At 47.0% G+C, this 18,231-nt stretch overlaps 2 protein-coding genes across 7 annotated transcripts in view; one reads left to right on the plus strand and one right to left on the minus strand.

Annotated features, from left to right (window-relative positions):
* The window catches only part of COL23A1 (collagen type XXIII alpha 1 chain), a 194,784-nt gene extending 183,770 nt beyond the window's left edge, over positions 1-11,014 (plus strand). The window contains exons 18-30 of the mRNA XM_054217601.1: positions 71-124; positions 919-963; positions 1,403-1,492; positions 1,866-1,937; positions 2,713-2,754; positions 3,636-3,662; positions 4,102-4,173; positions 4,266-4,319; positions 4,579-4,605; positions 5,108-5,161; positions 5,839-5,925; positions 7,777-7,854; positions 10,979-11,014. Coding sequence (XP_054073576.1) covers positions 71-124; positions 919-963; positions 1,403-1,492; positions 1,866-1,937; positions 2,713-2,754; positions 3,636-3,662; positions 4,102-4,173; positions 4,266-4,319; positions 4,579-4,605; positions 5,108-5,161; positions 5,839-5,925; positions 7,777-7,854; positions 10,979-11,014 — 738 coding nt within the window. The remainder of the gene's footprint in view (positions 1-70; positions 125-918; positions 964-1,402; positions 1,493-1,865; positions 1,938-2,712; positions 2,755-3,635; positions 3,663-4,101; positions 4,174-4,265; positions 4,320-4,578; positions 4,606-5,107; positions 5,162-5,838; positions 5,926-7,776; positions 7,855-10,978) is intronic.
* Positions 9,757-18,231, minus strand: part of HNRNPAB (heterogeneous nuclear ribonucleoprotein A/B) — a 30,581-nt gene continuing 22,106 nt past the window's right edge. For 2 of the 6 annotated variants that reach the window (XM_054217724.1, XM_054217728.1), the window contains one exon: positions 9,757-10,028. The gene's annotated coding sequence lies outside the window, so the exon portion shown is untranslated. Of the gene's footprint in view, positions 10,029-10,534; positions 14,585-18,231 lie in introns of those variants that run through there. The other 4 variants (XM_054217726.1, XM_054217730.1, XM_054217723.1 and 1 more) reach the window with 2 other exon arrangements.

Here is an 18,231-nt window from a genome sequence, read left to right on the forward strand (position 1 = left end):
GGCAGCACGGGGATAGCGTGCCATGTTCCTATTAGTCACGCTCATGCCCGCTTTGTGTGCTATGTTTCAGGGTTCGCCGGGTCCCCCAGGGCCACCGGGCCCCCAAGGTGCTCCAGGTCCCAAGGTGAGCCCAACCTCTGCCATGCAGACGGTGTTTCGTAGTGAGCAACGTGTTCATTAGCAGCTCTGCACGTAGCAAGTGTCTCCCAGGCCAAAATTAGGCAGGCAGTGCTGGCTGCAGGGCTTGAGACTATGCGTGATAAAGAAAATGCTATTTAACGCTTCCTCAGGCTGAAAATGGAGGTTTTCACACAAAAGGCAAAGTTTTGTTGACCTGTCTCTGGTCTCCCGCCTCTTCCAGAGGATGCTGTCCCAGAAGCAAATCCACCTCCTAGTCCCACTCCTGCTGGGTGAATTCCCAGCCCTCCAAGATTTCCTCATTGCAGGCGGTGGGAGGCAGAAGTAAGTGGGAGAAGCCGTTGTGAGGAGGGGCCCGCGGCCCCAAAGGCCGTGCCAAGCCGCTCTCCATCCCACCCCCCTCCTCCATGCACCTCTTGGTGCCCCGGCACCGTGTCCAAGCGGGACCGCACTGCCCGCCCGCTGCACAAGCAGCAGCCAGTAACCTGCAGCCACCTGTAGTCTTTGAAAGAAGAATTTAACTTGCAGAAAAGCATCACTTGGAAGGATGGGATGGGGCAGGATTTTGGTGCCTCTCGAGGTCTCCGTGTTACCCAAATTGGGATGAGCTGGTAATTGTGGCACATCACTGAAACCTCCTTGCTGCTGCTCCTGAGCCTGGCAATGCCAAACCCATAACCCCAATATTTGATACACATGAATAACTCATTTCCTTGCAAAATGCTTTCCTGAGATGATTTCTTGATTTAACTTCCCTTTTTTTTTTTTGTGTCGCTCCAGGGAGAGCTGGGCTTGCCGGGTCCACCTGGGCTGGATGGTGAAAAGGTGCGTGGGGCATGGCTGGATCGAGCGAGACCTTGCAGGAGCCGAGTTAAAAAGGAGTTTATTTGTGTGTCTGGGAGAGCCGGTGCTGTGAAAAGCAAATCTTGAACTAATTGCCCATTGCTCAGCCATGAGCACCCAGATGCTGCTCGTGGCCACATCTGCTGAGCTAATGGGGCTTCTTTTATGAGTGCTTCGTCAGACGCTGTCTCAAATTCTGTTATACACTTTCCCAACCCGAAATGGCTGCGATTCCTGCTACGGCACAGGCAAATTCTGCTGCACCTGCAAAATCGGTGTATGTGAGTTTTAACGTTAAAACACGCTGTCATGAGCTTGTGCTGCAATACGGAGAGAAACAAAAGAAAGGCAGAAATGGCTGTTGTGGTTTGGTTTTTTTTAAAGTTTTCTCCTAAGCAAGTTGTTTTCTGTAAACTTCCAGGGTCCCAAAGGAGCAAAGGGTGACCAGGGCAGCGAGGGGATCATGGGACAGAAGGGAGAGACAGGAGAAATGGGCTTATCAGGTCCACCGGTACGTCCCCTCTTTCTGTCCCTCTACATCTGCTGCTTGGTTCTTTGATGGATTGGTCTCTGCAAACGCTCGGTGGATGGGGCCGGCTTTGCTGAGCCAAGCAATGGCCTGTCCACAGCGCCTTACTGCGGCGCTGGAGAATGCGGGAGCTTGGAATTTTCTTTGCTAATGATGGTGGTAACGGTTTATTCAGAAGGTGATGGAAGCCAGTACGAAGGAGGAGAAAATCTCCTTTTCTCAAACAGTCCCATGGGGATGAGCAAGAGCTTTGCTTGAGCCAAGGCTGGAGTTTAGAGGAAGACAAATGTATTTTTCTCTCATTTTTGCTTCCCTGGAAGATGCACCACATCAGCGTTATGCTTTTATCTTTTAGGGAGCAGAAGGGCCAAAAGGCGACAGAGGAGAAAAAGGAGACACTGGGTCACCGTGTTTGCAGAATAATCACGTAAGATCCCGGCACCATAAAACCTCCTCCCGACACGGGATCAGGCGAAGTCAGGGGGCGCAGCCAGAGCCACCGGTTCCGTATCCATCAGCGGCGGGGAACAAAACCCAGCTGTTTTCTACAAGAACTTTCAGATGTGTCCAAATGGAGTTAATCTGTTAGGGAAGAATACTTTGCAAACTCAGCGCCACAAAGTTACTTCAGATTTTGTATTGATGGCTGAGATATTGGATGCTGCTGTTACAATTACCTTTTGTTCTAAAAACATATTGGGCTCCTTGCAGTTTTACAGGATTTCTGTATCTTTTTTCGTTATTCACGCCTTTTGCTTAAGAGTAAAAAGTGGTGGGTTTTGGTAGGTTGTTTTTTAATGACACGAGAAGTCTATTTTGGGGGTTTTTTTGGCTTTTTTGGTTTGGGGTTTTTTGTTGTATGTTTTTGTTTTGTGGGTTTTTTTTTAAATCAAAAAGGCTGGTTTCCTCCAGTCTGTGCAGAAAACTGCATCATTTTCCGTTACATACATTTTGCGACTGGCAAATCCACAGAGTAGCGTGGGTCACCCCTCTCATTTCAGAGGCTAGCTTGATTCCTGTGCTTACTTAGATTCATTTATTTATAAATCCTACAAGCAGCTCTTTGATTAGCCGGTATTTTGAGTAAAGCCATTAAATCAGAGGGCATAAAATCCTGATTCTGGGCTGTGTGAAGTTTCCATTCCCGAACTGTCCTCCCTCTGCCCAGCCCCGTTAATGTGCTGTTTAATTCCCTTCTGCAGATCATACCTGAGCCCGGACCCCCCGGATTACCCGGCCCCATGGTAGGACTCTGGAAAGCGGCTCGTGGAATTGAGCATTGCTGCAGATTGTTATCGCATGTGATTAGTTAAGGACGAGGGTGGTTTTCTCTGTTTAATCCTTGTGGACTGCTGTGAAACGGGGGAAGAAAATTGGGGAAGATCTGCAGCATTGGGTGCTGCCTTCGGAGGAATGGAAGCACCTGATTTAGGAGAGTATATCAGCGTTTGTGGCACGTTTTGCAAATATCCAAGTTGCTCTTTGGGGTGGGGAAAAGGTAAAACGCTGTGGGATGGGAAAAGCTGTTTCCCCCATGATGGTGTCTGTATTCCCACAAATCTGCCCAAGTTGGTAAGTTTGTGCCGTCAGTTGCGGTGGGAGAGGAAGCGGGCGGTGAGGAACACGCGGAGCGTTTCTGACGCAGCTGTCTGAAGTGTCTGGTGCCTACGATGCTCAAAAAGGCTGAGGAGCCATCGAGGGCATCAGGAAGGTCAGGATGCCTCCGCTGTGTGCAAGATGCACCTTGAGAGACCATGTTCAAAACCGGGCGGCGTTCATGACCCGGGAAGTGTCCCCAGCCCTGCCGGGCTCGGGGGAGCGTGGTGCCAGGGGGCTGCCCTCCAGATCTTGCTGTTGCTTGCTTCAGCAAAGCTCTTGCAGGGCTCTCGCCCCCCAGAGCTCCTGTTGCAGAGCTTTATCATTGCACGTCACACAAAGCGGTCCTTTTCAGTTTGTCTCCCCCCTGATCTGACATGGCAGAAGCAAATGATCTGCCACCTGTCTTGAAAAAGAAATATTTGGCCATTGTCAGCCCATAATGTGAGGAAGAAATGGTTTGGGAAGCAAACCTTGGGGTTTGTTTTTAAATTCTGTTTTTTCAAAAGCACCATTGTCTTTCCCGCAGGGTCCTCCAGGAATCCAGGGACCTAAAGTAAGTCAATAAATTAAATGTCACCCACTGTTTCCAGGCTGCCAGTGCATTATTTACAGGCTCACAAAGGCCTGTCAGCTCTGAGAACTGATTTTTTTTGTCACTGTTTGTGGCAACACATCCCTTGGTTGTGCTGTTCAGCAGTTGGCGTTTTGGAAAACAAGCCTTTTTTTTGCGTCCAGACACATTTACAATCTTAACCCCTCCTCCAGCATGGAGTCCTGAGGGCCGGCAGCACATGCAAGTCAGGGTTTCCAAACCCAGAGGCTTAAAGCTGTTATTTTCAACACTTTTCTTATATGGTCCAGCGGAGAGGAAAACGTTAAGGGCAGGGCGGGTTTAAGCATCCCAGAGACGTGGGAGGGGGCGGCGGATGCGTGGGCTGGCTGTCGGGGGGAGCTGCCAGGTTTTCTTGGTTGATGCCGTTTCTTTTATGCAGGGCTTGGATGGTGCAAAGGGAGAAAAAGGTGACAGCGGTGAGAAGGGGGACCATGGCGACCCTGGACCCGCTGTGAGTTGTTTTCCTGTATCTCACTTCCAGCCATCGACAGAACCCTGCCTTACAGCAACCATCCCAACGCCTTGTTTCTTTTATTCCTTAAGGGTCTCCCCGGCGCTCCAGGGCTCATCGGTTTACCCGGTACCAAAGGAGAGAAGGTAATTGTCGGTGTGGGAAAGGAGCAGTGATGTTGTGGTGTAATCCCAAAATAAGGGCTGATAAAATCCCTGCCGCAGTGGGTCCAGCCACACCAGTAGAGCCAGGTGTACCGGCACTATCCTGAGCTTCCCTCGAGTCCTGGGGGCTGTTGGGCAAAGCCATGCTGTCACTACCCTGTATTTCACCAACTGGATATAAGTTTGCCTGGAACAGCAAACTCAACACGGCACATCTTAATTTTTATTTTTATAACTGCAGGGAAAGCCAGGAGAGCCAGGATTAGATGTGAGTATGGAAAACATTAATTGTGATGTGTAGAAGCATGAACAACAGGCACGCCATCAAATTGCTTGAGGTTGTTGGAAAGATACGCAGCTAACACTGTATGGACTGCTGTCCCTTAAACGCAGTGCCGGCAGAACGGTGTCTGTAGGAAAGGGCTTAATTCATGCCAGTTGCTGGACAACTTCCACTGCACAGCAGTAACTGCTCAGCTAAAGATGCTGCGGGGGTTTCCCTTTCCAATTGAGAACATTTGTATTGGATTCAGTGAAACAAAAATCTCTTGATAGGTGTAATGTTACTGGGGTAGGTAAAGCACTAGCTGTCCCAAGAAACTGCTGACAGACAGAGTCAACAGGAAGAAAATGTCATATTCTTCACCACGGGAGGGTGGGTCGATCGCTGGAGGTTGCTTACGTTGAACTTGAGATGCCGGGACATTCACACCCTAAACTTAAACCTCTCTTTTTTTTCTTTCCCCACCCCTTAAAAATTGTCACGATAGGGTTTCCCAGGTCTCAGAGGAGAGAAAGGAGAGAGAAGCGAAAGGGGTGAGAAGGTGAGTGCGTTATGGCTGTGGAGATGCTGGTGGGGGCAGGACTGGCCGCTTTTTGGCAGGCAGCGATGCTTCTCCAGGTGCTGGTTTCTTCTCCGGCCTGGCCGCATTTCTCAGGGCACTGGTGTAAGGCTTCTTCTGCGGCACAAATATTTGCGTGGTCCCAGTGTAGGGCAGGACAGGCAGTTAATTCCTACCCACTTGGAAAGGCTTTCTGCAAGCCTGTGCCTCCCCCAGCGCAACCATTGTGGGCAAATGGAGCAGGCTGACAGCTCTGGGTTGTGAAGAATCGCTAGTTTTGGTTTATAGACCTTGAAAACGGATCCAAGTCAGAGGTTTTGTTACAGGGATCCTTAAATAAAGGGGTGCCCAGTCGGAGGCAGGAGCCCAGCTGAGCGTGGGGCAGCGGCTGGAAGCTGGTGCTCCCACTTGCTGTCAGATACCAACCTGGTTTCTAGCAGAAACCGGTCACTTAGTCATTCAGTTATAAAATTACCTATTAAAATATCTCCACCCAGCTTTAACTGGAGATTTTTCACAGTGATTTAATTACTCGGTTGAGGTTTCACTAATGCAAACGTCCCTGCTCTGGACGAGGTGAGGGGCTCCACTGTGCCACGCGAGTTAAAGCCGAGGGGTTCCCCCTCCTGTTCCTGATATTCTTCCTGTTGTGCCAACAGGGTGAGCGAGGAATACCGGGGAGAAAAGGAGCCAAAGGGCAGAAGGGGGAACCAGGTCCCCCCGGACTGGATCAGCCTTGTCCCGTGGTACGTCTTTTATTTCACTCTTTCTAAGCGCCCGGTGCCGGGACTGAAAGGGGATGCGGCTTCGCAGCCAGGGAAAGGGAGGGAGGATTTGGTAGTTCTTTATTTCGCAGTAAATCAAAGCAGATGGTTATTGTTTTCTCACTTTTCTTAATGGTTTGTTTTATCTGAACTGCTGGAAGTTCACTGCTCGCTGTAAGGGCTCCTTTCTGGCCAGATGGGAGCAAGCCACAGCAGTAAAAATAAAGAATCTTTGTGTAAAGACCTTCTTATTGTAGTGGGGAACAATGGGCTTCAGTAATGTTCTTCTCGGGAGATAGCATGCCCTGGTGAAGCTGCCGGCCTGGCTTTTGAGTACGTTTGGAATCGGGGAGTAACTCAACACAGCGGATGGGAGGTGATCGGCCTGGACAAGAGAAGGGTCCAGGGAGAGCTTATAGCGGCCTTCCAGTACCTGAAGGGGGCCTACGGGAAAGCTGGGGAGAGGCTGTTGGCAAGGGCACTTAACGATAGGACAAGGAGCAATGGTTTTAAACTAGAGCAGGGCAGGTTTAGGTTAGACATGAGGAAGAAGTTCTTTACAATGAGGGTGGTGAGACACTGGCCCAGGTCGCCCGGAGAGGTGGTGGAGGCCCCATCCCTGGAGACATTCCAGGCCAGGCTTGATGGGGCTCTGAGCAACCTGATCTAGTTGAAGATGTCCCTGCTCACTGCAGGGGGGTTGGACTAGATGGCCTTTAGAGGTCCCTTCCAACCCAACGCATTCTATGATCTGAAAACAAGGTCAGCTCCATCCCTTCATCTCTGCAAAACCAGCGAGGGATGAGCCCGGCTCCGGCTCTCCTGTGGGGGAAGTGGGTCGGAGTTGATAGCATCTCAGTGCTGTCAAAGATCAGCGATGTTTGGGGCTCCCCAGGATGACAAGAAGTGCCTCTGGGAGGGAGAAGAGACCTCCCCATGTTTCTCCACCCGAGGCAGCAGCTCCTGGCTCCAATCTGTCCCTCTCGGGCACGTCCCGGGCACCGCCGTGCAGCGGGTACACAGAGGCTTTCCAGGAAACCGCCTGGTGTTGAGCCTGAGGAAGGTGGATCTCCCAAGTCCCCTTCCAGAGCCCCTCCTTCCTTTGGTAGGGCCCACAAAAAAAAAAAAAAGGTGGGGGGGATCTATACTGGTTTATAAGAAGTTATCTGGCCTGGTAAAATTTACCTCCTCTTCATTACTATTTTTTGTATGACTAAAACCAGAGAGATCCTTTCCTGAAAATGTTTTGAGGGTGCACGATGCAAGAATGATTCCTATCAACTACTGAACTAAAACTGCTTAAATGTAGCTGTTAGCCCCTAGTTCAGCTGCACCTCACTAGTAGTGCCAGGTACCTCCTCCAGCGTGCTCCAGAAGACCCATTTCTTTCCTAAATGCGTGACTTTTCCTCACCCCGCCAGTGCAGCAATGGCAACCAGAGCTGCCGTACAGCTCCGCTCTACCAGCAAAAAGCTCCTTCAGTCAATATGCTTTATTTTGCTTGGAGATTGAATGTGAACTAAATTAATTATTGCATTTCTGATGGATCACCTTTCCTCCCTCAACATGCTGGATGATTTAACCCTCATCTTTTTCACCGCACTGTTACAAACGTGAACCTCTGGTTTGTGTATAGAAGATCTTTGCCAGATGACAGACTCTACGTGTCTGTGAATTCCCTGCCGTAAAACAACTCTGACTTGCCGTGTCATCAGAAAAGGAGGTGTAAAGTTCTGGACCCGTCCTCCTCCTCCTCTGCTGAAGCATGGGTGTCTGAGTAACTCCTGTGTCCTTTATCATTCTCAACTCTCAAGCAGTTGTTTTTTCGAACAGGGAGACCGTAGCATGGCAGGCAGCAAAGGGGACCCGGGTGTACCAGCCCTGGTGGGGGTGAGCGTGCCCTGCCCGTTGGTACGGTATCTGCTCGCTTGCTTTCTTGCATGGCTTGTGTGTGTTTCTGCTGTGGCCAAGCCCCATCCCAAGGAGCAAATCCCTCCAGGGAGAGGAAGGACACAAGGCAGCAGAGCTGGAACAAGGCGTTTCACTTCGGCACTCAGGGAAGTGAGTGTAAGCAGTGGGAGATCAGGTAGAAGATGATTGCCCCTTTACGATTCTGATTCTGCTCTGGTGAGCCCCCACCTGCAGTGCTGCCTCCAGCTCTGGGATCCCCAACATAAGGACGACATGGACCTGTTGGAGTGGGGCCAGAGGAGGCCACAAAGATGATCCAAGGGCGGGAGCCCCTCTGCTGTGAGGACAGGCTGAGAGAGTTGGGGGGATTCAGCCTGGAGAAGAGAAGGCTCCGGGGAGACCTTGGAGCCCCTTCCAGTCCCTAAAGGGGCTCCAGGAAAGCTGGGGAGGGACTCTGGATCAGGGAGGGGAGCCATGGGACGAGGGGGAATGGTTTTAAACTGGAAGAGGGAAGATTTAGATGAGATCTGAGGAAGAAATTCTTTGCTGTGAGGGTGGTGAGCCCCTGGCCCAGGTTGCCCAGAGAAGCTGTGGCTGCCCCATCCCTGGAGGGGTTCAAGGCCAGGTTGGACGGGGCTTGGAGCAACCTGGGCTGGTGGGAGGTGTCCTTGCCCAGGGCAGGGGGATAGAACTAGATAACCTTTAAGGTTCCTTCCAATCCAAATTATTCTATGATAACAGATGCTAAAACTTAGTTCTGGTTTCTCTCAGCACCTATGGTTCAGTTCGGTTCCCCTGGTGCCTGCGCTGCTGCAGCCCCGGGAGTCTGATTTCCAGCTGGGTTTTGAACTGCTTTCCCAAAATGACCAGCCAGTTCTGTGGAGCGGTGGCTGGAGGGGGTCACCGCCACTCTGGGGGTGAGAAGAGCACTTTCTGGGTCAGGACGTAGCTCTGCCCGCAGAGCTCAGGTTGAAGTCCAGCCCTAATGCAGGAAGGTTCATGCTCTGCTCCCCGACAGGGCTCTGCCTGACTAGCTAAAAGAAGTCATTGTTTTATTTTCAATTTTTTTTTAACCATAGAAAATGCTGCATGTTAGATGATTTGCAGTTGTCTTCAGAGAAACAAAAGGGCAGTAAGCTCCCTCTCTTTCAAAAAAGTTAAATTACTTTCATATGTGTCAAAGAAACCAATTACTAGCAGCAGGCCCGCTTCAGCTCTTCATATTTACTCCCCAGAGATGTTCCATTTACCAAGTATCTCCTGTCTTAACTATATAGAAAACACAAGACCTATCTGGCGTTGAAGGCATTGTAAACTGCAGTAGGCGATTTCTCCAATCTGTAACTACTGCGTGACTAGTCAGCGACGCACGTGCACACCTTCTCGCTCGCGTGCGTGAGGTTAGTTGCGCGTTGGCTGGGAGTGTTGTCCTTGTTCTCCATCCCACCGCACGGTGGAGGTTTGCTGGGTTCTTGGGGATGGCTTTCAGTCCAGGAGCACGAGCCTTACACCCAGGTTGCAAAGCTCTCTTTAAGTTGATGATTCATTTTGGAATCACTCAAGTGAAACAGAGTAGAAAGGCGTGGAGTTTTACAGTGGCCAAAATAAGTATTTTGGGTGCACGGGAAGGAGAAAAAGCCCAGGGCAGAAATGAACCCCGTGACCGTCGGTGTCAGGATCCTTCTAGGTCAAACAACCGCTCTGCGCCTTGTCCCCTTTACCCTTCATCCCCAGACACCTCTGGCAAATGTACAAGTTGCACTTTCTTTTTTATGGATAGTTATGGACCAAAATATTTACTGGCGTCAGCAGAAAATGGTGTATGTTTTCTAACTAACGTTACAGGGAAGCATGTGAAAATAACTTGACCTGTTACACTATGAGTAGCTGGAGAGGGTAACCTTACTTCACTGCGTCTGTTTTATTGGGCATAGGCTATTTTACATATAAAATCAATACAGAATACAAAAAATGTGATGACTGACATTTACAGTAAAAAAATGTAAAAATGCATTTTGACCTCTATTTGCACTAGCAGTTCTCTCCGCTGCGCACGCGTCCTCGTGGCTCCCCACCCCTAGTGACTCTGGCGGTGGCTCTGAGGGAAGGGTCAGTGCGCGTGTGCTCTCTGTGGCTCTACATGCAGGAATTCATGCAATCAGAGATCCAAGAGCCTTAAAAAAAAAAAATCCAGCATCAGAAAAGGCAGCTGAAGTCAGCTATTTCTTCTAAAGTATCTTGAAAGAGTCGGTCATACATAGTCTGTTCCTCTTCTAAGGGGCTCCTTCCTTTTTCAGTGTTTTCCTCCTGGTAAGTAAGCTCTTCTGCCTTTCTGATTTCTGTGTTTCTTGTATCTCCATCAGAAAAAGACAAATATTTTCACTCCCTTTGCATAGTCCACAACTCATCCTATTTCAATCAGTTCGGCAACTCAAGATTTCTTAAAGAAACTAAGTACTGCAGGATCAAATTTAACACAATTAGGATATCATCCAGGAAAAAAAAAAATTACATCACTGCCTCCAAACTGAAAAGCGCATATTACCAAAAAATACATTTCCACATCATGCTTTCCATATATATGTCTGATTGCAAAAAACAATAAAAATGCTACCTTATAAAGTTAATTAACTGTGGTTCCAACATTTACTTTTTTGTTTACAGGAAAGCGTAGATTTTATTTTTTTTTTTTACTCTGGGGTGTATTTAATTCTGCGTTGTGCTGACACATGGATTACATTGCCTGCCTATTTATTTTGGTGCATATGCAGTATGGGGTTTGCATGGTAATTAATGGTGCTGCTAAACCTTTTGTCGTTGTGAGGACTGAGCTTTGGGTTTTGGGGTCTGACACTTAAGTCACTGTCAACAGAAATTGAATCTGTAAATTCTGTTTTGCAGGGACCAGACGGACTGCCCGTAGCAGGATGTTGGCATAAGGTACCGTAGTAATAACAACTGTATTTGTATATGCTTGAGCGGGTCGTGAGCAGTTCTGCTTGCTGCACGGCGGTGGCTTGTACTGCTGCCCTGCCTCCAAGCAGCCGGTTATACGCCCGGCAGGCCTAACGCCGTGCCTTGGGAGAGCGGGATTCCACCCGGCTTTGTGTCTTGTTCCCCACAGCTGGTGCTAGGAACCACCGCTCCAAAAACTGGCTAAGTGAGAGAAGTCATCCTCCTTAATATCGTCGGGAGCAATGCCTGTTTTCCAGGCTTGCTCAGGCTAGGCTTCTGTTATGGCTCGGGCGGTTTAGGAACCACTTGTGCAAAACATGGCTTAGACCATACTCTTTTAGCTGAGACTTCGACAGTGGGCTACCTCTCTGTCGCAGAGTTACAAAACGTTTCCTTCCAAACAAAGACTTTTCTGCCGTTGTAATTATAATCCACAACCACTACGCTGCTTCGGTGCTCGAATCAGTAAATCAGGGTGGACGTGGTCGGGTAATTCGTACTGTCTCACGTACCCAGAAAAGCCAAAGGCAGCCCAGGAGAAGGAGACTTGTTTTTCCCCCTCCATAAGATGCGGATTTGATCCAGAGTTTTAGGATGCTGCTGTAACCTCATTCTCCGACGAGGGTATGACACTGAAGCCAAGTGGAATTCCTAACCAGTTTCAAACGTGTGGCATGTGGACACAGTTGGAGTTAATAGCGAGCATGTTACTAACTGGCTGCAAACCCTCGGTTAGAATGTGAGCACGCCCTTAGCGTATAAAAGCTTTTAATTCTGTGGTAAGTCGTTTGGATGTACTGTTAATATTTAAAGAAATCCAAATGCCAATCCTTACAGTATTAACAATAAGTTAGTAAGCGTAATGAATGGACTATTTCTCTTTGATTAAAATATTTGTCTGTGTGTTCTTTTTCAGTGATCTCTAAGCATGAAGCACAATATGTAAATAATGTGATATATTTTGATCTTTTTAATTTTTGTATAAAAAAAGGAAAAAAAAAAACTTTCAACAGTAATATATTGACCTTTTTTTATACTGGATTCTGTCATTTATGGACTTTGGAAAATATTGTAAAGCTCCCAAACCCGTAAGATGCGCATGGTAACATCAGGATTTGATAAAGGTACCAATGACAGTAGCTGGGAACGAACGGTGTTCACTGCTAACGCTGCTGCCTGAACTAACAGAAGGGGGACGGCGTGTTGCCTGGAGTGCCTTACCGCATGAAGGAGGGAGAAATCCCTACCCTACTTTGGCTCTCAACTCTGTATTTGCATTGCACGTGCACGTTTAAAAGGGTGAAACAGCCTGGCTGAAAGCAAAGAAGAAAAAAAGGATGCAGCCCTAGAAATGAGAGAAGCTGCTGTGTATCATCTGGGCAAACAGGAGAAGGACTTGCAACTCGCAGAGGAAGCAAAGCCAAGCTCCATTCATCGCTCCCTGCTGTTCAGGTGATGGAAACAGCAATTCTTTGGCAAAACAGAAGAACCTTGACTACCTGTGGTTATTTCCACTACTATCAAGAAAAGCTTTTTTTTTTCTTTTTCCTCAAGAGGAAGCGCCTCTGGGTCCTGTTCTGGGATCTGAGGCTAAAGACGTGCAAGCGCTTTGTTACTGTGGAACCCAAATTCCCCAAGAAACCTCCACCGCAAAATTTCAAACCACAAAAACCTAGTTAATACTTTCTGTGTAGAGTTGCAGGACGGGGAGGGCTCTGCTGAAGCCTCTTCTTAAACAACAGAGCGCACAATGTTGCTAGTTGGGGTTCCCAAAACTTGGGAGTTTGGAGTATTTAATTGTCTTGGTTTGTAGGGTTCATTTGAGTTTGATTTTTTTTCTTGGTTTACGTGGTTTTTAACTGTAAACTCTGTAACTCTGCCCACTCCTCTTGTCCTCTTCCTTCTCTCCCCTTTTTCAGTCTCTTTAAATTATCTCCTCTTGGGCACATCCCACGCAGAGCAGGGTAATGAATAAAAGGAGGATTATGATTTTGATACCTACATATGGCATTAAGTGAGATCAATTAAAAATTTGCAAACTATTCCACTGGTCATATTTTAAAGATGTTGGGAAAAAAAATAGAGATTGTGCAGTAAAAGGCCATAAAAAATTATTTCAGGGAGGAAGAAAATAGCTTACAGCTGAGTCTGTTCAGCTTACAATAAAGATCAAGAGGCAATTAGATTCCTTTACAGGGAGGAGATGCTTTATATTAACAAGTTCTTAAACCGAACAGAGAAAGATGTACAAATATCCATCCAACGTGTGGAAGCTGAAGCTACACAAAATCAAATAAAGTAAGCCGTGGATTTTTAATGGTGAGACTGGTTAATCCTAACCAGACCAGTGATGTAATCCCCATTGGCTCTAATGCCTTTTTGATTTAACAGATCATTTCTGGAGGAAATATTTCAGCCCAATATAAGTTGCTAGGCTCTGCGGAGGAGTCTTAGCTGAAATTAAGAGCCTGACCTTGGTATCAAACCAGATGATGTAAGGGCTCTTTGTGGCCTTGATCTTGGAGAAGACAGAAGGGAGTAATTTTTGGTGTCCTGAGTAGATCCGAACCCTCTGTTAGATCCTTGTTCCACTGCATTTCTTACGGCAGCTGCTGCCAGAGAGGACTCGAGGGAGGGATGCAACTGTCCAGGGGCAACCTGCCCTGCACAAGCTGACCTGGCGCTAAGGTAGCTCTGGCTCCAGCGTTCTGAAGAACAGTAGGAGCACACAGTGCTCCACGCAGGTAGGGTGATGTCTGACTGATGTCTGTGAGTGCTGCATCCTAGTTGTGCTTGAGCTTATCCTTTTATTCAGCTGGGAGCGTTTGTTACCTGCTGGTAAACGCTGAAATGGCCATCTAGCGTGGTAGATGTGGACACAAAAGACTTACAGCTGTAGGCAGTGAACTTTTGTTACCTATCTTTGTTACCTGCTTAGGGCCCACACCTAGACATTGCTCGCTTTGTGGCTATGCTTTGCATGTTTACCAGTTACTGACCATTTGCTTGGTCACCATATGGATTAGATCAGTGTAAATTCAGATCAACTAACAAATCAAGAAACAAGAATTATGTAACTCAAAACAGCAATGAAAATGCATTTTATTTACTTCCATTTCATGTTGTTAGCTATCACTTTTGGTGTAGGGGTTTTTAAAGGCAGAAGGAGCAGTTGAACAAGCTCCCAGTGGCTGTTAGTGCTTTTGAAAAACCCCTTTATTGTCCCAAATTAAAGCTAAAAATCTTCTGTGGAAGGTTGAAGGCAAATCTCTCATTGACGTCACCGGGAAGATGATCTGTAATTGTTCCCTTAACGTACAGTTGCTCTTCCCATCTCCCCCAGTCATCTCCAAACTAAAAGCAATTCACTACTCCACACCACACTGTGGGCTTCTACGCTCAAATTCCTGCACGTGTCCTGTTCATGGAACCTCTGTCGATATCAATGAGAGTTCAGTCCCCAGAATGACTGCAGAAAGCACAAGAATCTGGAAGTGTCCACAAACAATCTACAATGCAGATAGAAAAGTCTTGTTTTACATACGCTGGCAAAAACTAAACAGCTTTCTATCTAGCTCCTACTTGAAGAAGTTTGATATCACTGAAGCTACAAGACAAGCTAACCTCCAAAGCTTATGAAATTATATTAAAATTTATATTTTCTCTGAGGAAATACCCCGAAGTCCTATTATCTTCAGGTAAACAAGTCAGTATTCCGTCTTCAACTTGTGGAATATCCAGTGCTTGTAGGCATCAACTGTGACCACTGCCAGGCCTGCAAAACATTGATACAGAATACCAGAGTAGTGCTTTACCTATTGCTGTGCATGGCAGCCGTCCCCCTCCCAACACAGAGCCTCTGCTGCCACAGAACCCAAGACATTTGCTCGTCACGAAGGAAGAGAGCTCTTTTTGAACCTACCAACCTCTTAACTGTGGTTTTTCTTCCCTGTCCCCGAGGCACAGCCTGACCGCTCGTGGCATTTCCGTGCCAGACAAGGAGGAAGGGTTGAATTATCTTCCTAGCCCAGGACTGCGGCTGGTATCCACACCCATCACCAGCGCTACCGCCTCAGCTGCCAAACCTTTTAGTGATCGTCTTGAAAACTCCCAGGGAAAAGTCCTCTCTGCATCGCTTTGTTCTGCATCCTGAACACGGGGAGTCCAGCGCATGCAAAGGAGATCCACCTACGGCCCTGCAGCAAGCCTGGTTTGTTCAGGAGGTCTGACTTACTGCGCACGCAGAGCTCGGCAGCCCGTCTGCAGGAGCCTCTCTGGACTCCTGCTGCCGTCATTTCCATTAGAAATGCTGGCAAGGACGGATCCTGCAGCTATTACCACTTCAGCTATGAGGAACTAACCAGTAGATCGCCGTGGGTCTGCTGGTGGTACATCTACCGACCCCTTCCATCACCAAAGCAGCTGAGACCCGTGGAAAGGAGAGCTCCCGGGAACAGACGGAGGTACCGACCCCGGGACAAGGCTGCTGGGAGGGCTGTGAAATCCTTCCCGGTGCCCAGCTGAGATCACTCCATTTGGCCTTTACAGTCTGAACTCGGAATTCCTCATCGATCGCATCGTGCAGATCAACAGACTGTATTAGAGGAACTGTTGATTTTTGTATCGATTGCACAGCATCTAAGAGGAAATGTGCTTAGACTTCCGTGTGCTTTCCACACACGCGTATTTAGAAGAGTAGGTTGTTAAGTGCTGAATTGCTTCAGAGCAGTCATGATCTTATTGGGAGGAGTTAAAAAAAGATGTGCTTTGCTCAGCAAATTCATGCCAGATCAGTTAATTATTTTCTCCTTCCATATGAAAATGTTTATGTGGGTGTTTTTGAATACTTTTGAGTTTGCAAATAGCTCACAAAGATAAATTTTACTATTAGGTAGTCCTGGCAGTCTCGCTCAAAACTCAGTAATTATCTCAGCCTCTCACAAAGTGTGGTGCATTCCCCCCCCACCCCCCGAAACCGCTCTCTTTTTTTCTGGTTTGAGAGAATGTAAGATTGTTTTACAGGAATTCAGAAATGCAGCTAAATGTTACCACTAGATGTCAGCAGCAATACAGATGATTGACAGGGAGGTTGCTAATGCTTGTGAAATGTAGGTCAGCCTGAGACCGAGCAATTGATTCATCTTGATCACTGAAATATTTAATATGTTGGCTTCATGGATTCATCAATAGATATTTTGGATAATGCGCTTAAGTTACTGATCTTAGAATCTGAGGCTCAGCCAAATTTATGTTTTATCTTTGTCTTCTGGTTTACAAAACAGTTCCTTCATCTAATTTAACTGACTGTGAAAGCATGGTGGCTTCCATTATGTTCAGGTAGCCACGTCTGCCTGCTCCCCGGGAGCAGAAGATAACCAGCTTCCTTGAAGGCTTTTTCTATTTAAAATATTAGCTAATGACCATCTTTCCAGTTATTGACAACATCCTCTCTCTAACGTACTACAGCCTAATCCATTTTGGAAGCAAAGTTCCCGAACTGAGTCCCAAGGGCACCAGAACTCCCTTGAAACCCCTAAAAAGTTTTCCATCCCCGAGGCTCTGCAGGCAGGGACACCTTTGCTCTGCCAGCCCCAGACATGGCAAACGCATTAGGTGACCATCACTGGAGCTGCTGCTCGCTGCGCTTGTGTCGGTCCTGGCCCCGGGTGCTCCGGGACTGGAGGTGCTGCACCCCGCTATAAGGATGGGGAGCGCTCCCTAAAGCTTCTGGGGGGATAAAATGGATTTGGGGGGAAGGGAACGTGGCCAAATAATCCTCATGTCTGTAACTGCAGTGCTGGGAGTGTGCTGGCAGCTTGCCAGGCCCCTTGCCAGAGCAGGGAGCCCAGTGATTTGGCCTGTGATGATGGGGCAGGCAAGATTAATTAGTTTTGCAGCCTGGCCAGCGAGTTCAGGAATATTTCTCTAGGTTACGAAACAGGTGGCAGAGAAAACCCAGTCTGGCTCCAAACTGAAACTGTTTCCAAGCCTTAATGCACTGGGATTTTAGTTTGTTTTTTTTTAAAAATACCAACTGCCACATGCTTTGTTTTATTCTCATGGGGGATGTCGCCTTTCTTGTATACACTGCTTCTAACGCTTGCTGTATATATAATGGTGATAAATTTATTTCCGTATGGAGTATTTTCCCACGTATTTAAAAATAAGAATGTTCCTTTTAACGATAAGAGACTTTCTGATGTGTTTTCTTTTTAGGAAACTAATAGATGACATTTTTAGGTGAGCTTTTGTCTTCTGTAATTTCATAAATTCAGCATTTGAGATCTTTAAGCAAAGCAGTGAAACACGTGTGAGGTTTCAGCAGTTCATGCCATCCCATGCAACGATGAAAAGTAATCCATGGAGAATGACAGGGGTCATTACCCATGGTTTTAAGATAGCTGTAGTAACCTACTAACCCAGAAAGCATGTTTATGATGACCAAGGCTTTCATGCCAGAAAGCTTGTGTTCCAGTTAGCTATTTTCTTCCTTCCCCCCCCGTGCAAGCTCAGTGTCCCGTTTCAGCTGGTGCAACTGGGCACGCAGACCCCAGCCGCAGTGTCTACCATCTCGCCAGCCCACAGCGCAGAATCAATCTCTGCATTTTTTTTATAGGCAGCACATGGTTTTGCCATCAGCCAAATATAGCGGACTCTTGGGCCACGATGAAAGAACTCACCCATTTGTAATGTATATCTTCATTAAAATATTAAGATGCCAGAAATTTCCAGCTTTATCGTAATGGTAAATAACAATCCTTGGTCAATGGGACTGTGCCTTATTAGCCTGTAAATTTAGGAAGTATTATAAAAGGAGTATTAGAGCTTAGGTTTCCTGGTCACTGAACACTGATTTAATGCTGCCCTCTAGAGGAGATCTTTTTTTGATTGAGAGAAACAAAATTTATGCTAGAACAAATTTTATGTAAATTTTACGCTGTGACACTGTCCCTTAATTGACAGCACACTTTTTGCATAACTGTAGGGTTTGAATAGATATTTGTAACCTGGGAGCTCATAGATAGAAACGTTAATCTTTTTTCCAAATCTGTTACTTCTTTCTTGGGAAATACCATCATATTCTCACTACTTTTGGGGTTTTTTTCAGTCCCATTGTTGCCCAGAGAATTTAAAGAGTTATACAAATAAAATCTATCTGTAGTAGGTTACCTGTCAAGTTTCCATTTTTAAATTTTAGAGCATGGAAGCTTTGAATTATTTTCATTACAGATAACGGATTTATTTTTAAGATGCGCAAAACTATTAATAAGAAATGTTAAACATGTAAAAATTTAAATGTCCCAAATGACTTATCCTGGACAAATGCTGTAGGTATCTGTCTGAATTCAGATCGGTGACTTTGGTTCCCACTTGCAGTAGCAGAGCTGGGAGTGTCCCAAGTAGGTGTCCCAAGGATGGAGT

This window comes from Rissa tridactyla, chromosome 11 (assembly GCF_028500815.1).
Source record: "Rissa tridactyla isolate bRisTri1 chromosome 11, bRisTri1.patW.cur.20221130, whole genome shotgun sequence".
Taxonomy (NCBI): Eukaryota; Metazoa; Chordata; class Aves; order Charadriiformes; family Laridae; genus Rissa; species Rissa tridactyla.